Here is a 15,261-nt window from a genome sequence, read left to right on the forward strand (position 1 = left end):
TTGACCATGTGGCAAAATCTTTATGAGGGCAAGATCATGTCCAAACAAAACCTTGATGAGAGTCTCCAAATAAGCAAGTGGCCTGGAGAAGATTTGAGTGTGACTCAAAGACAACATTGAACGAAACTTATGTTAAAGGCCTCCAATTAGAGATAAAAACTCTAGGTTAAAAATAGGCTGTGTGTGTGTGCGCACACACGTGTGTGTGTGCATGTGTGCATGCACACATGCATGCACATATGCACATATGCATGCATGTAGATGCGCATGCACATATGCACGTATGCATGCATGTAGATGCACATGCACATATGCTTGCATGCACATATGTGTGCATGTGCATGTGCATGTGGTCATTTATTGATGTATGAGTGTGCCACATTTTGATTTAATGGCTGGAACAACCTATAGTAGCTCTTTTAGGTGCTCTACTAGGCCCTCTACCTCTAGGTTGCATACTCTATACCTCTCTCTCTCTCTCTCTCTCTCTCTCTCTCTCTCTCTCTCTCTCTCTCTCTCTCTCTATCTATATATCTATCTATCTATCTATCTATCTATCTATCTATCTTCTATCTTATTTTGACCTTATGGCCAAATCTTTGTCAAGGAAAGATCGTGTCCCAACAAAATCTTGATGTTAATGTCCACATAGATCAGTAGCCTAGAGAAGGTTTGACCATGTAGCTGAATATTTATGATGGCAAGATGGTGTTCAAATAATCACAAAGCTTAAAGATGATTTGACCCTATGTTCAGTCTTTAAGAGGGTATTATGATGTCCAAACTAAAACTTGATGAGATTGATGGGAAGTTTTAACATTGATATTTATGAGGATGAGGTGGTGTAGGGATGGTATCCAAATAAAACCTTGAGGAGAGTTTCCACACATGTAGACAACCTAAATAATATTTGACCACGTGGCCAAATCACTTTGAAGGAATGATGGTGTCCAAACCAAACCTTGAGGGAAGTTTTAACCTTGTGGCAAAAACTTTATGAGGGAAGGATGGTGTCCAAATAAAACCTTGAGGAGAGGGTCCACACAAGCAAGCAAGCTAGAGAAGATTTGGCCATGTGGCCATTTCCTTTATGATTGAAAGATGGTCTCCACACAATCAAAAAGCCTATAAATAATTTGAGCACATGGCCAAATAGAAATTGTCCACACAATAACATAGCCAATATTTAACCATGTCGTGTAATCATGAGTAGAATATATTTGACGATGTGGCTAAATCTTTATGATCACAAGATGTTTTCAACATAATCACAAAACCTAGAGAATATTTGACCATGTGGCTAAATCTTTGTGAGGGCACGATGGTGTCCAAACTAAACCTTGATGAGGGTGTCGAAAAGTTTTGGACACACTATAGCCAAATCATTTACGAGGGCAAGATGATGTCCAAAAAAAACCTTGAAGAGAGTGTCCACACAAGGTCAAGCCTATGGACAAAACTTTATGAGGGGCAGAGCTTGTCCCCACACAATCAAAAGGACTAGAGAATATTTGATCACGTAGACAAATCTTTTCAAGTGTAATCATGTACTTAGAGAAGAATTGAGCACATGGCCCTTTCACCAAAAGATTTGACCAGAGAAAACCCTATTTAAATAAAAAGAAAAGAAACAAATAACAAAGTCTTATTTCAAAAATATAAATATAAATATAAATAAATAAATATATACACAGACATACATACATATAATATAATATAATATAATGGTGGTGGATCTGACAACATTTTTATTAATGGATGATCAATGGATGCTTAAGGGCCATGAAGATAGCCTTAGTAAAAGTAGCTAGCCTTACTATACTAATTACAATAAATAAGATTGAGTTGTGATTAACCAGTCATCGTAGCATTAATTAAAATTGATTAACTTTAAATTTTAGGACAAATTGAGAAATTACTAAGCCTTAGTAACATTATAAACAATTGCTAATAATTATATTATTAATACAATTTATTTATGTGACTAGAATGGTAGTGGATACTAAACAAGGTTTTTCAAAATCAAAGAAAATGTTATAAACAAAAGAAAAGAAGAGTTTTAAATTGTTAATTAAGGTAATAGAATGTTAGTGCATGCTAAACAAGTTTTTATTGTTAGTATTCTACAAGGTTTTACAAGCAAAGAAAACATTAAAAAAGTAGGAATACAAACTTTGGAAATCAACCTTAATAGAATCTAATTCCTAATGTCCTCATGATCATCAACACTCTAATATCAGGTGGTTGCTCACCTTTCTTTTGTTCAACCTAATCTCAAACATACAACAAGCAAGCTTTCCTTGATTTTGTCAATTGCTCTTTGGACATTTGCTGTACTCTTTTGAGGAACTAATCTTTGCTTTTTGGATGGTTCTCTACTCTACAATGTTATTTAAACTCTTCCAATTGTACTAGCATTTCTTGGATGGCTCTCAAATCTTAAAGGAGTCTCCTTACATGTTTTCCAAGGCAAGCACAATGCTCTTCTTCTCAAATCCATTGAAAATTTATGGCTATGCATTCAAGAGTATTGGAAGGTAATTCAATCGGTTGTTGGTGGAAGGTCTCTTATAGCTAGACACTTCTAGGTACTCCATGTCTCTCTCTCTCTCAATGAAGCTTCCCATAATTAATCTTTCAAATTCTATAGTAGCCAGTGTTTTCCACTACTAGCCATGTTTTAAGGTGTGCACCCATCTCTTCTAGCCAATAGCTTGTGTAAAGCAGTAGCCCATTCTCTTCACTGGTGTCCATGTTTTAAGGTGTGTGGCCATGTTTTCTAGCCCAAAGCTTGCCTGAAGCAACCTCCTACAGAACTGAAGCCATGCCAATGCAATAGTAGGCAACGATATGATCGATATAAGATGAAAACAATAAATACTTGATGTCTTGTACCAGATTCTCAAATAGAGACCTCACATGGCTAGGGGATGCATAAATAAAGTATCCCACAACAACAACTACCTCCTTGAAGGAAATAGACAATGATTCATCAAAACAATGGTTTCCAAATCAGGTCTAACCATAGAAGATGAAAAAGAAACAACAAAATAACATGTAATTTCCCATCTTTTTGTCCATAGAATCATTTTTTAAAACAATGAGAGTAGAAATGGGGATCCCATTTGAGAATTGCATAAGCATAAGACTCTATGGTCGTCCATGAGAGAGAGAGAGAGAGAGAGAGAGAGAGAGAGAGAGAGAGAGAGAGAGAGAGAGAGAGAGAGAGAGAGGCAGGGGGGGAGCAAGGGAAGAAGATGATGAATTAGAATTTCAAATTCAAATTTGAAATTTGAAATTCAAAATTCAAATTTGGAATTTCAAATCTGAAATTCAGATTTTAAATGTGAATTTCCTATTTCAAAACTAAAATTTCAAATCCAAGATCCAAACCTAAATTTTATGTCTTCATAACACAATTGCAAGACTTTATAAATTGACCATAGGTCAATTTGATTATGCTATGATCACCACATTGCAACACGTAACACACACACACAAAGAAGTTTTGACCTTGTGGCAATATCTTAATGAAACACTCTCCTCACACAGTCATAGAGTCCTGGGAGAAGATTTAAACATGTGGTAAAATGTTTATGAGAGCTAAATGGTGTCCATAGAATCACAAGTCCCAAATAAGATTTGATCTTCTGGCAAAATCTTTATGAGTGCAAGATGGTCTCTAAAGCGAACCTTTAGGGGAACGAGGGGGAATTTTGATGTTGTGGCCAAATCTTTATGAGGGTAGTACTTTCCTCACACAATCACACATCCTGAAGAAGATTCAACCATGTGGCCAAATCTTTGTGAGTGCAAGATGATGTCAACATCTAATCACAAAGCCTTGAGAATCTTTAACATTGTGGCCAAATCTTTATGAGGACAATAAGGTGTTTGAACCAAATCTTTATGGCAGTGTGGGAAAGTTATAACCTTATATCCAAATCCTTATGAGGGTAGCAGTTGCCTCACACAATCACACATTCTACAGAAAATTTGACCATTTTCTAAAGCCTTACAATGGAATGATGGTGCCAAACCAAACCTTTATAGGAGAATGGGAAGATTTTAACCTTGTGGCCAAATCTTTATGAAGAATATTCTCTCACATAATCACAATGCTCAAGAAGATTTGAGAATGTGGCCAAATCTTTGTGAGGGAAAGATGGTGTCCACAAAATGACAAAGCCTAGAGAGGATTTAACTTTATGGTCAAAGAGGGAAAGATAGTGCCTAAACCAAATACTTATAGGAGTATGGAGAGTTTTTGACCTAGTGTACATTCTGGAGAAGATTTGGCCATGTGGCCAAATATTTATGAGTGCAAGATGCTATCTAAAAAAAAGCTTCATGGTATTGTGGGAAATTTTTGATATTGTGGCCAATACTTTAAGGTGAACCCTCTCCTTACACAATGACACATCTTGGAGATGATGACCCTATGACCAAATTCTTATGAGGGCAAGATGTTGTCCAACAATCACAAGGCTTAGAAGATTTGACCATATGGCCAAATCTTTGAAAGGGCAAGATGGGGTCTAAATCAAACCTTTATGGGAGTGTTGGGAATTTTTAACCTTGTGGCCTCCCTATAAGGACAACACTCTCCTCATATAATCACACATCTTAAAAAATAATTGAACATGTGGCCATATCTTTGTGAGAACAAGATGGTGTCTAAACCAAAGCCCAGAGAATATTCAACTATGTGGTCAAATCTTCAAGAGGACAAGATGGTACCCAAAGGAAATTTAAATCTTTAGTAGGGTAACAGTGGGTAAGCTTTGACCTTATGGTCAAATATTCATGAACATTTGCTCACATTATCACACAAATTCAATCATGTGGCCAAATCTTTGTTATTGCAAGATAATATCCAAACAAAGTCCTTATGGCGTCATGGGGAAATTTTGACCTTGTGGCCAAACCTTTATGACAACAGCACTCTCTTCACATAATCATACATTCTAGGGAATATTTGACCATGTGGTCAAGTATTTGTTTTGTAAGAGCAAGGTGCTGCCCACAATATCACAAAGCGACTTCAAGACTACTTCAGCCCCTCTCCCTTAGCCCCTCTCCTATTGCTCATTTCTTATCCTTTCTCCTAATCCTAGCTGGACTGAGCTCCATCGCCTAGCCTAGGGGGTTAGGAATCATATGATAGCTTCTCTCAAGCTAATATCACTCAAAACGAACCCTAGGAGCTCCCTCTCTGGCCGCCATTCTACCTTAGATAGGTATTGCTCTAGACTGGTTTTTCCACAGACAAAGAATCAACCATGATTTTTCGAGGTTTTCTCAAATCAATTCAAACTAAAAAGAAATTTTATTGTTCAGAAGATAAGATACATTTTTCGAGCTCCCTCTCTGGCCACCATTCTACCTTAGATAGGTATTGCTCTAGACTGGTTTTTCCACAGACAAAGAATCAACCATGATTTTTTGAGGTTTTCTCAAATCAATTCAAACTAAAAAGAAATTTTATTGTTCAGAAGATAAGATACATTTTTCTCTTCAAGATCAATGGCAAAATCTGTGCCGTTTGGCTATTGTGAGCATCGCAAGAAGGGGGGGTCCCTGGCAGAGACTGTCATTTTTTTAAACAATGAATGATAGAAAAGTAGAGAAGCAACCTTCATATGTTGCAAAACTAGCATCACCTTTTCCTAACACTAGGCAAAATGAGGTCATACTTCTTCTCCAAGAGCAGATTAGAGAACAATGAATTGAAGCAACAATTTTAGGATCTAGAGGAGAGAGTGAAAGTGAATGAGTTGAAGCTAAACAATCCGACTCCCATTTTAGTTTTAGATGAGGAATTAGTATCTAGACAAATTGAAGATATGCATAAGAATATTAAGGGAGAGATCCAAGAGAATCTCAAGGGAGAGATCAAAGGAGAAGTAAAGAGCTCCTTAGACTCTACACGCCTACAAAAGGAAGCAAAGCAGCAAGCTGAAAGGTTGCTCAACTCAATGAAGCTTAGGATTGGAGAACTACCAGACAACTAGAATGTAGTAGAGGATTCTTGGGAAGATACTTGTTAAAAGTCAATAAAGCTTTACCAAGCATTGATTTGGGTGATCTCAACTTTGAGATGGCTCAAGAAGGAGCAGGGGAATTCTTATTTTCGAGTCAAGGGCTGAAAGAATGCAAGTTCTTAGACAATCCAACAAGTTGAAAAGTTTACAGGTGTGGATGACAGAGGAACTCACAAATAATATGTGCTCGAGGGGTTCACCTAAAAAAATTGAGTGTACCATGTGCATTCAAAAGGAGGGGTATTTTAATCCCTGTTTTTGAAAAAATTTAACAGCATTACAATAACAAGAGGGGTTTTTTAATTCAAGTTTTGAAAATTTTCACTTAGTTCATAAGTAAAGGGTGGTGTTTTCATTGTGGGAGAAATTTTAGCTGAGGGGTTTTTTCAATACCCTTTGAATGCACGTGGTAGATAGGGTTTCTTAGTTGTGCCCCCCGAGAATATGTGTTAACGAGTAGCATTACCCATCTACGCCGTGGGTCAACAAAGATACAATCCAAAAGAGAGTTTTATAGCAGTTACATTTCTATAGCATATAAAATTACTCTCATCAATCGCTTGCCCAACTTAATGTGGCTAACCTTCTCTCCAATCCTATCAATCTCAATGGCGAGCTTTATGGCATGATTACAGAAATGCATTGGTGAATAGGTAGCTAGACGATCCAAAGTCAATAGCTCCGATGCTGGATTCACTAATGCTTCTGGGTGTAAATCATAGAAAGTAGCTATCGAAATGTGTCCCCTACTCATGTGACACCAACATTGTGTGAGATGAATGCTCCTTTGTTATTGCCTGGCCAAGTGCCTGGGCTGGTTGTAGTGCTACATCTAATTGAATCTTCTTAAAATCATCGATAGGGTTGTGTTTGTCTCTTGCTTGTCTTGTGGCTTATCATCCAGTGTATGAGTAGTATATAGGTGCTCCTTGCTATGTGCAACTTTGTAGGAGTCCATCAGATTGCCTATGTGTTCGAGGGGTCCTACTATGAAGGTAGGAAGCTAGCTACCTTTATCTTCATTGTGACCTTGGTGAAGCTCACACCCACGGTATGTTGAATGTTGGTGGAAAGTCCCAAGTTGATGGAGAAGCATTTATGCAATTTTTCTACCATCGATAGGGTTGTGTTTGACTCTTGCTTGTCTTGTGGCTTATCATCCAATGTATGAGTAGTATATAGGTGCTCCTTGCTAGGTGCAAATTCGTAGGAGTCCATCACGTTGCCTATGTGTTCAAGGGGTCCTACTATGAAGGTAGGAAGCTAGCTCCCTTTATCTTCATTGTGACCTTGGTGAAGCTCACCCACCGCATGCCGAATGTTGGTGGAAAGTCCCAAGTTGATGGAGAAGCATTTATGCAATTTGTCTGTCAATCTCTATAGCTCAAGAGAGTACTAGCTAGTCAATTCCCTGCAGTGCTAGACAATAAGATTTAAGGATGTCTTCTTTGAAAATCAAACAGGGAACTATGGGGAAAAAATTCAAACAGAGCCATAGCTAAAGCTGAGGACAAATTGAACAGGTTTTTGGATCACACTACCTAACAACCTAGCATTTTGGCCAAGTGTCATAGTCTCTCATGGACTTTGGATAAGTTAGGAGAAGATTTTAAGTGTCTTTCTGGCTGCTCTTTATCGAATTGGAGCCTGATGGGCAATTTAATGCTCATAAATTTTGTGTGGCGCCATTGCCAGAACTATTAGATCTCCAATCATGAAGCATCATGTTGAGGAGTTTTTGCCTTGCCTATGAGCAAGAGGGCTCCATGTGGTGTGAAGAAAGCATTGTTTGCATATACAAGAGGGGATGAGTCACTGGTAAAAGGATTTTGGCACCAGCATTGGCCAAGGAGGGAGGCAGAGAGTAGAAGGGGGTGCATAGATGCATGGGGACGAGGAGAGGTCAAGGGAAGGGAGGAGATGATGCCAATTTCCACAAGTGAGATTATTGTATGGGCCATTGAGATTGGAACTGCCATGGTGAGTATTGCACTCGTGGTGTGACCATGGTGCAAAATTTCATGCAATTAGCGAAGAGAAGAGCATAGAAAGGCAAGAACAAAAAAGAGGAAGTTGAGAGCAACCCTTTCCAAAAATGTGGAAGCCTTTGAATGACATGTGAATCTTCAAAAAAATAAGTAAATATAGATACGATAGAAGTGGTGTGCAAAATGTAATTGCAAAAATGTCTATGTGTCTCACACAATAAAATTTGAGATATGGCAAAATTTGCAAACGTTAGGTAACATCAATATAGATATGAAAGTTCTACAATGATACTACCATATCTCTAAGTCTAATTTACTCCTAATTTACTTAAGTAATCCCCCTTATCACAACATCTCTTTGGCTTTTATATGTGGTTTGGCCCCATAGTCCGATACTTAAACAACAAACATCTTTGAATCATATTCAATCAAAGAGTAATTCTTTGTTGGCTCCAATGGCCAACATAGAGAAGTTCTTTGTTGGCTCCAATGGCCAACATAGAGAAGTTCACTTCCAAGGTTCTAGGCATTGGTTCAAATCTCTAAGTAGGAAAGTAGCATACACCATCTGGCCAATCAACAGAATCAAAAACTTCATATTTTGGTTATATTTGTGTTACTTCAAATCTCGTTAAACTGGATTTTCCAGCGTCTTAGGGCCTTTCGGTCAGAATCTGGGTGATCCCGCCACCACAGGCGTCCTCGGCGACGATACATCCAACATCATTCCACACTTGGATGAGCTCGGTACGCGTAGAAGAGTCCTCCTCAAAGCCTTCTCCTCCACCTCCTTCGCACTCAGCATCGCGTAGTCTAAGTACCCTTTCACCTGATCGTGCGTGTAGAACGTCGCCCTGTCATAGCGATTCAGCTGCGCCCCTACCGCAAAACGCAGTGGGAGATCCGGGTTCGAGATGAACAACCTCCCATACGATATCAGATCCGCTGCCCCTGTCTTTATTGCCTCAATTCCGGACTCCTTGGTGTAGCCACCGCTGCTCATCACGACTCCCTGGAAAGACTTGCTGAACAGCGAGCAGTCCTCCGCTGTGTCCTTCACTCCTTGGTTGGTGAATCGAGGCTCCGTAAGGTGCAAGTAAGCCAGCTTGAGCTTGTTGAGCTCTCCTATGAGAAAGAGACCCAACGTTCCCGGATCCGAATCTGTGGCGCCCAAGTGGTCTATGATGGGGGAAATCCTTATAGCAGTTCGGTCATGGCCCACCTCTTGGGCGACGGCAGAAAGCACCTGCAAGGCAAACTTGCAGCGGTTCTCAATGGAACCACCATATTCATCGGTGCGGTCATTGATGCCGTCCTTGAAGAACTGATCAAACAGATAGCCATGGCCGGCGTGAATTTCTACCCCGTCGAACCCTGTGGGATTAAGGAGAAAGTCAGATTTAAGAAACGAAGCGAAAGGGAAGTCACTGACACAATCCACTTGCGCCACACATAAGTAGGTTTGTATTACCTGCTCGGCGAGCATTTTTAGCTGCTTGGCGGAACAGCTCCACAATAGCTGGAATCTCATCAGTTCTCAGGGCGCGTGGTTGGGAGTACTCGGCCATGACTCCATCGGGAAGTCTGATGGACCACCCTTCCGGGACCCTTTTGGCTGTGGAGGAAACTGGGGCAGATCCGTTGGGCTGGTAGTCTGCATCGGCCAACAATCAAGTTATAACCTAAGCAAAGAGTTCATACTCCGAATGTTCCAAAGCGTGAAGCTACCACGGCACTACATACAAGTGTGAGATGCACGACCAACATGCCAGAGCTGGCAGAAGATGATACCGCCCTTGTCATGTACCGCTTGCACGACTTTCTTCCATGCGTCCACCTGCTCCTCGGTCCATATACCGGGAGAATGCGGAAATCTGAGGCGTAGAGAGAAGAGATCAGAAAACGCTACTATCTGATAGCAATTACAGCTGAGGGCTTTGGCTCAACAAGACAGGTCCCGGGTGCCTACCCGATGGCCTCTTGGGTGACCGCGACTGCCTCAGAAATCAGTAAGCCACCTGGGGTTGCTCGCTGGGAATAGAAATCGATGTGAGCACGCTGAGGGACATAGTGGAGGGCTCGGCAACGAGTGACAGGAGCCAAAACGACCCTGAGAATGAGCAGAAGGAAAAGAAGAATGAGAGTCGAGATTCGTACCATACCTAGGAAAGCATGACAAGCAACAAGGAGAGAGACGGAGAATGAGAGAAAATGGTACCTGTGGGAGAGCTGAAAGTTTCCGAGATTCAGAGGAGATAGAAGAGTGGAGAAGACATCATCCTCGTGTTTGTAAGCGATGGCTGTTCTACGCATGCTAAAGAGAGAGTGGAAGGGGAAGGAGGGGCGAGGCGAATGAAGCAGGAGGTGGAGTTTGGAAGAAAGTTCTCCTGTGCTGAGACTGAAAAGGCTACTGTGATGAACGTGAGAGTGATGAGGACTGAGGGTCGTGTGATAGTGTGGATCGATAAGGAGAGGGTCTATATTTATAATAGAGGCCCCCGTATCAATTTCTAGATCTTCGAGTCACAATCTGTCAGTCCATGAAAACCTTTGTAGCCGGAGTACATACGTACGTATTTATTTCTGGAATGTGTATGGCCTAGCATATATTTATTTTCCGGATTTGATAAAAACCGGTTTTAGTACAGGTGAACAGAAGAATTCTTCTGATTTGGTCCTGAAGAAAATAATTTGGAGGTCACCAAAAACTGCACTTTTTTTTCCAAATATAGTTATAAATTGTGTAAAAAACTCTAAACTTATGAAAATCTAACTCCAATCTTATCTTATAAGCTTTGAGGTTTTTCCTAAAAATACCAATATTTTCGGTGGACATGCCCAAAACGTAAGCACTTACGTGTTGAAGTGCCTACCACCATTGACCCCATATTTCTCTTGCTCATGCTTCATTTGTCATGTGGCCCAAAAAAATATTGATTGTATGAGTGCACCACTTTCTATTGGAATATATGTTTCTTAAAGGCATGCACTTGTAGCCTTAGGATTCCTATACAACATGAGAGATATCCTTGACGAGTTTTGTGGAGGGCCTGTAGATTAGGCGTCTAAGAGCAAGTCCCGATGGAGTGGAAGTTCAATGCACATCAAAACATTTTCACCATGGTAAAATCTCCAAGTGGGGCTTTGAGACAGAAATTACCTTGAGAATTTATTTGTGCTCTTGTTGCTTCAACTATAAATATTCTAGCTTGTGCATCCAAGGGGTGGGTTGAGGCACCCTTGGCCGTGGGAATAGAAAAACAAGGGCTCCCACTCAAACCGTCTACTGGACATTCAAACTTAAGCTAAGGAGAATTTCTACTCCATGCTCGGGTAGTTCACTAAGTCATATGTAAGATAGCAAATGATTTTATTTTCTTGTTGCAAAAAATACATATAGATAAGGGAATAAGGCTTTCATTAACCCTTTTGTTGAACAAAAAAGATATATTGTACATAGTGAATGCCTTGGGACTCCATGGGGAGCTTCTCTAAGGGATCCCGTTATATTAAACACATAATTTTTGTTTTGTGTTGCATTGCTTAATTTCTTCTCCATAGCAAGAGCTATAGTGGTGAGAACCTTATATATCATGTGGATTTATGGATAATTATTAAAAACCCTTATTTATAGATTAGAAGGCTTTAAAATAGCCACTTGTACTATTCCAACTAATGATTTATTTTATTTTTTCCCAATACCTTAATGAAAAAACCCCCTTGTGTAAGTGAATAACAACCCTATGGATTGCAATTATAAAACCCCTTCTTTTGAACCCACGTGCTATATTTACATATGATGATCCCTGACCCCTCTTAGATAAAGCCGCGTAACATATTCGACAAGAATTATGCTACTTGATCTCATTGTTTTAACTTTGTCTCTGCTACAAAACACATATGAAACGTCTCTCCTTAAATTATTTCATTATGCTCCATGAAGCCAAGTAGTAGAGCCACCCACTTGGTTGTTGTCTTTAAAACAAATAACACTCTCTCTTAGGTGCCAACATAGTGGTAGTAATTTTATGGATTTGAGAGGTTATAGTGCCATGTGCATGAATTTTTGGATGAAAACTAGTAGGAAAACTAGGACTAGCATTCCTTATTCCAGGGTTGCACATGTTGTAAAGGAAATGTATGAACACAATTTCTCTTAGGTGCTAGCATAGTGGTAGTAATTTTATGGATTTGAGAGGTTATAATGCCATGTGCATGAATTTTTAGATGAAAACTAGTAGGAAAACTAGGACTAGCATTCCTTATTCTAGGGTTGCACATGTTGTAAAGGAAATGTACGAACACAATTTAGTATACAATGTCATTTAAAGTGCTCCGTGGAGCTTTTGTATAAAATCTCTTGAATAACCCATAGAAAGAGACATAATGACATACAAAGCCCCCATGTACATTTGGTTGCACACATTATCATATAGGATTAGGTACAAAGGATTAAGTAATCACAAATGGAGTCCCTTGACATAGATTTTATTTGTATCACTATCAAACCATTGATTGGCCATGAATGTAACATTCAATTCTCGATTCTACTAAGAGAGTCATTTGAATCTCATGGATTGAGAAAATAATACTATTCTTTGTCCTCCTTTTTAGTGAGTTGATGTGTACATCATTGTGTATCTAGACAAGATCCAAGAAACAAGAGTATTATAAAGGGGTCGGCTTCTTCTCATCTCATGAAAGGAAAGAAAGCATTTACGTGTCAACTGCCAAATTAAAAAAAAGGCCAGATAGGTAAAGTCAATAAAGCACTCATACCCACACAATTGGAAATAAAGCATCACTATATGATGATGATGGATCTTTCTTCGTGTGGTCCTACAATGATGTAATCAATGATGCAATCCTTTCATATGGTTTGTTTCAAAATTCGCACCCTCTCTCATCCATGAGTTTGCAAAAAACTTGGTAAACTTCAAGAACTCCTCCATCAATCAAAGCAACATCTTTTCCTCACACAAATAGTCACACCAAGTAATTCATAAGCGAGATGCTCAAATATGATAGATATTGCTAAAAAGTATGATGGTAAAAGATTATTGATAAGTTCTCCATCTCAATGATATATTTAACCTATAACCACATACAAAAGGGAAAAAAAGAAAGGACACATGGTAGGTTAAAGGCCAAGAGCATGCCAGGTGTCGAAAATTCAAGTTTTCTCCACAAGAATTCAAGAGAATTGGAAACAGATTACCCCTCCTTCCTCTTTCACTATTAGTTCACGCAAAAAGCTAAAAAGGGCACTAGTGGCGAGCTATGGCCATGGCAAAAGTGAGCTCTCAATTTCTCTCATGGAGAGTTCGAGCTCTCTAGCTATGCCTATGGTGAGCAGCCATCCAAGCTCTCCCCCTCCTCCCTCCCTTCCTCCCTCCCTCCCTCCCTCTCTCTCTCTCTCTCTCTCTCTCTCTCTCTCTCTCTCTCTCTCTCTCTCTCTCTCTCATGGGTTGTTTACTAGTCTTCAGTTGACGTTGGCGTTTTTCCTTTTATAGGATTCAATAGCCTTTTCCATATCATATGGAAGTAAATAAATACAATTTCCCAAATCAATTGAGAAGTATTAACTTAAAGCCACATGCGGTTGAGAAGTTTGATTTGGAATATGACAATAGACTACTGTTGCCACTAATAGTTGCAATTCTTTTTTCATAGGATAGTTTCAATTTCATGCTTCCTTGTAAATGGAAGTTATCAAGTGACCCTTCCTACTCTAGAGTGAATTAAAAAAAAAATTGAACCACATTTCCTCTTCGTAGCCCCTAATGTCTCTCACTTAGTTCCTCCATTGGTTTGCTTATAATACTTCCAATATTTTTCAATAGTGAAATTCTATTGATTTCTTAGGTGAAAATGTAGGATACCCCAATTAAGCTACTGTTATTAAGGTAGCTTCAAAACTTCATGCAAAGGGAGGAATTGAACTCAAGCCATCCACTTTACACTCTAAAGGTCCTATCCCTAGGCTAAATGAAGATGTTCTATAGTAAAGTATAGGTATGATAGTAAGACAAGGACCCCTCCCCTAATAAATAGAGGGACTTCCTTATTAATCATTCTCTTCTTTTCCCTTTCCTTCTCTTTCCACCCTCCCCTCCTCATTTCTCTACTAATTAATAGATTTTTAAATTCTTTTCAATTTTGGGAACCTATTCTCCTTTCGATTAACTATTGTAAAAGATCAATTTAGGCAAGAAAATTTTATTGAAAAGAACCTTTATGAATTTTTGAATAAAGTTTCTAACTATCATGGAATCTATACTCAAAATTCCTATAATGGGCTAGGTCCAACACCATATCATAAACCATAGAAGGAAACATGATCATTTTTTATTATCCTTGTGTAACAACATCAACTCCAAGGAGGTTGCACGCATAAATTAGTAAGTTTGCTATGGTATGTTGTCAAAAGTATCAGTATTTCAATCTAGTAATGGGCAAGTGGGAATAGGGGTCTCAAGGGAATTGGGAGTATATGTAGGATAGTAGGTATATTCATAAAAATGGGTATTTTATTTGGAAAACTTGCACTATTTTTACATAATTATACTTATAATGCAAATTCAACTTTTAATTATAGAAAAATCATTACTAAAAATTTGGACTAAAAAAGGGGCCCTATAAGAGAGCCCTTGGGTTGGTGGTATGGAAGGATAAGGTTTATAAAACTAAGTATAATATTGGCTAGTGGAAGGCAATAGAATATTGGAAAAGGCCCGACTTTCCTATTTATTTATTCAAATGGACCAAGATTTGATGTAGAGCTCCCATTGCTACCACACTATCCCATCACGTTTTTGAAGTGTAACCAAAGAGGAAGACCTAGTTTCTCAACCAAACTTGCACCTTTTTTCATGAAACTAAATCCTCCCATCCAACTACCACACTCCTCTCATTCTCTCTCATTCCTCTTCCCTCTCCCTAATTTCTGAGCTCTATTTCGAATTTCTCTTACTCCAACCCTATTTTCAAACCTGCTCCTTTCTTTTGAGCGGGAAGCTTCTCTCTCTGTTCTCCCTATCATGCGATGGAATCTCATGCCAAAATCTTATCATTTGCCTTCTTCACTTGCATTTCCCTCCCATTTCACTGTCATTCTTTTAAAACTTTCAAGATTTTTGAACGAGAATCACTTTGCCTTCTTCTTGCTCTATCTTGGGCACTTTTCATTCAAATCCCATCACTTCTTATTTGATCTCATGTTCTGTTGC

The 15,261-nt window shown here is 39.1% G+C and overlaps 1 protein-coding gene across 1 annotated transcript; it reads right to left on the bottom strand.

The window, feature by feature from the left end:
• Positions 1–8,272: 8,272 nt before the first annotated feature.
• Positions 8,273–10,481, bottom strand: LOC147905470 (12-oxophytodienoate reductase 3-like). The gene is made up of 5 exons (XM_087372843.1): positions 10,251–10,481; positions 10,002–10,142; positions 9,776–9,906; positions 9,504–9,686; positions 8,273–9,406 (listed from the first exon to the last, which is right to left on the bottom strand). Exons 1-5 carry the CDS (start codon positions 10,343–10,345, stop codon positions 8,700–8,702), a joined length of 1,257 nt encoding a protein of 418 aa, XP_087228969.1. The 5' UTR covers positions 10,346–10,481; the 3' UTR covers positions 8,273–8,699.
• Positions 10,482–15,261: the final 4,780 nt, after the last annotated feature.

Source organism: Dipteris shenzhenensis, chromosome 1 (genome assembly GCF_047967505.1).
Source record: "Dipteris shenzhenensis isolate YYH24624 ecotype China chromosome 1, Dip_SZ_1.0, whole genome shotgun sequence".
Taxonomy (NCBI): Eukaryota; Viridiplantae; Streptophyta; class Polypodiopsida; order Gleicheniales; family Dipteridaceae; genus Dipteris; species Dipteris shenzhenensis.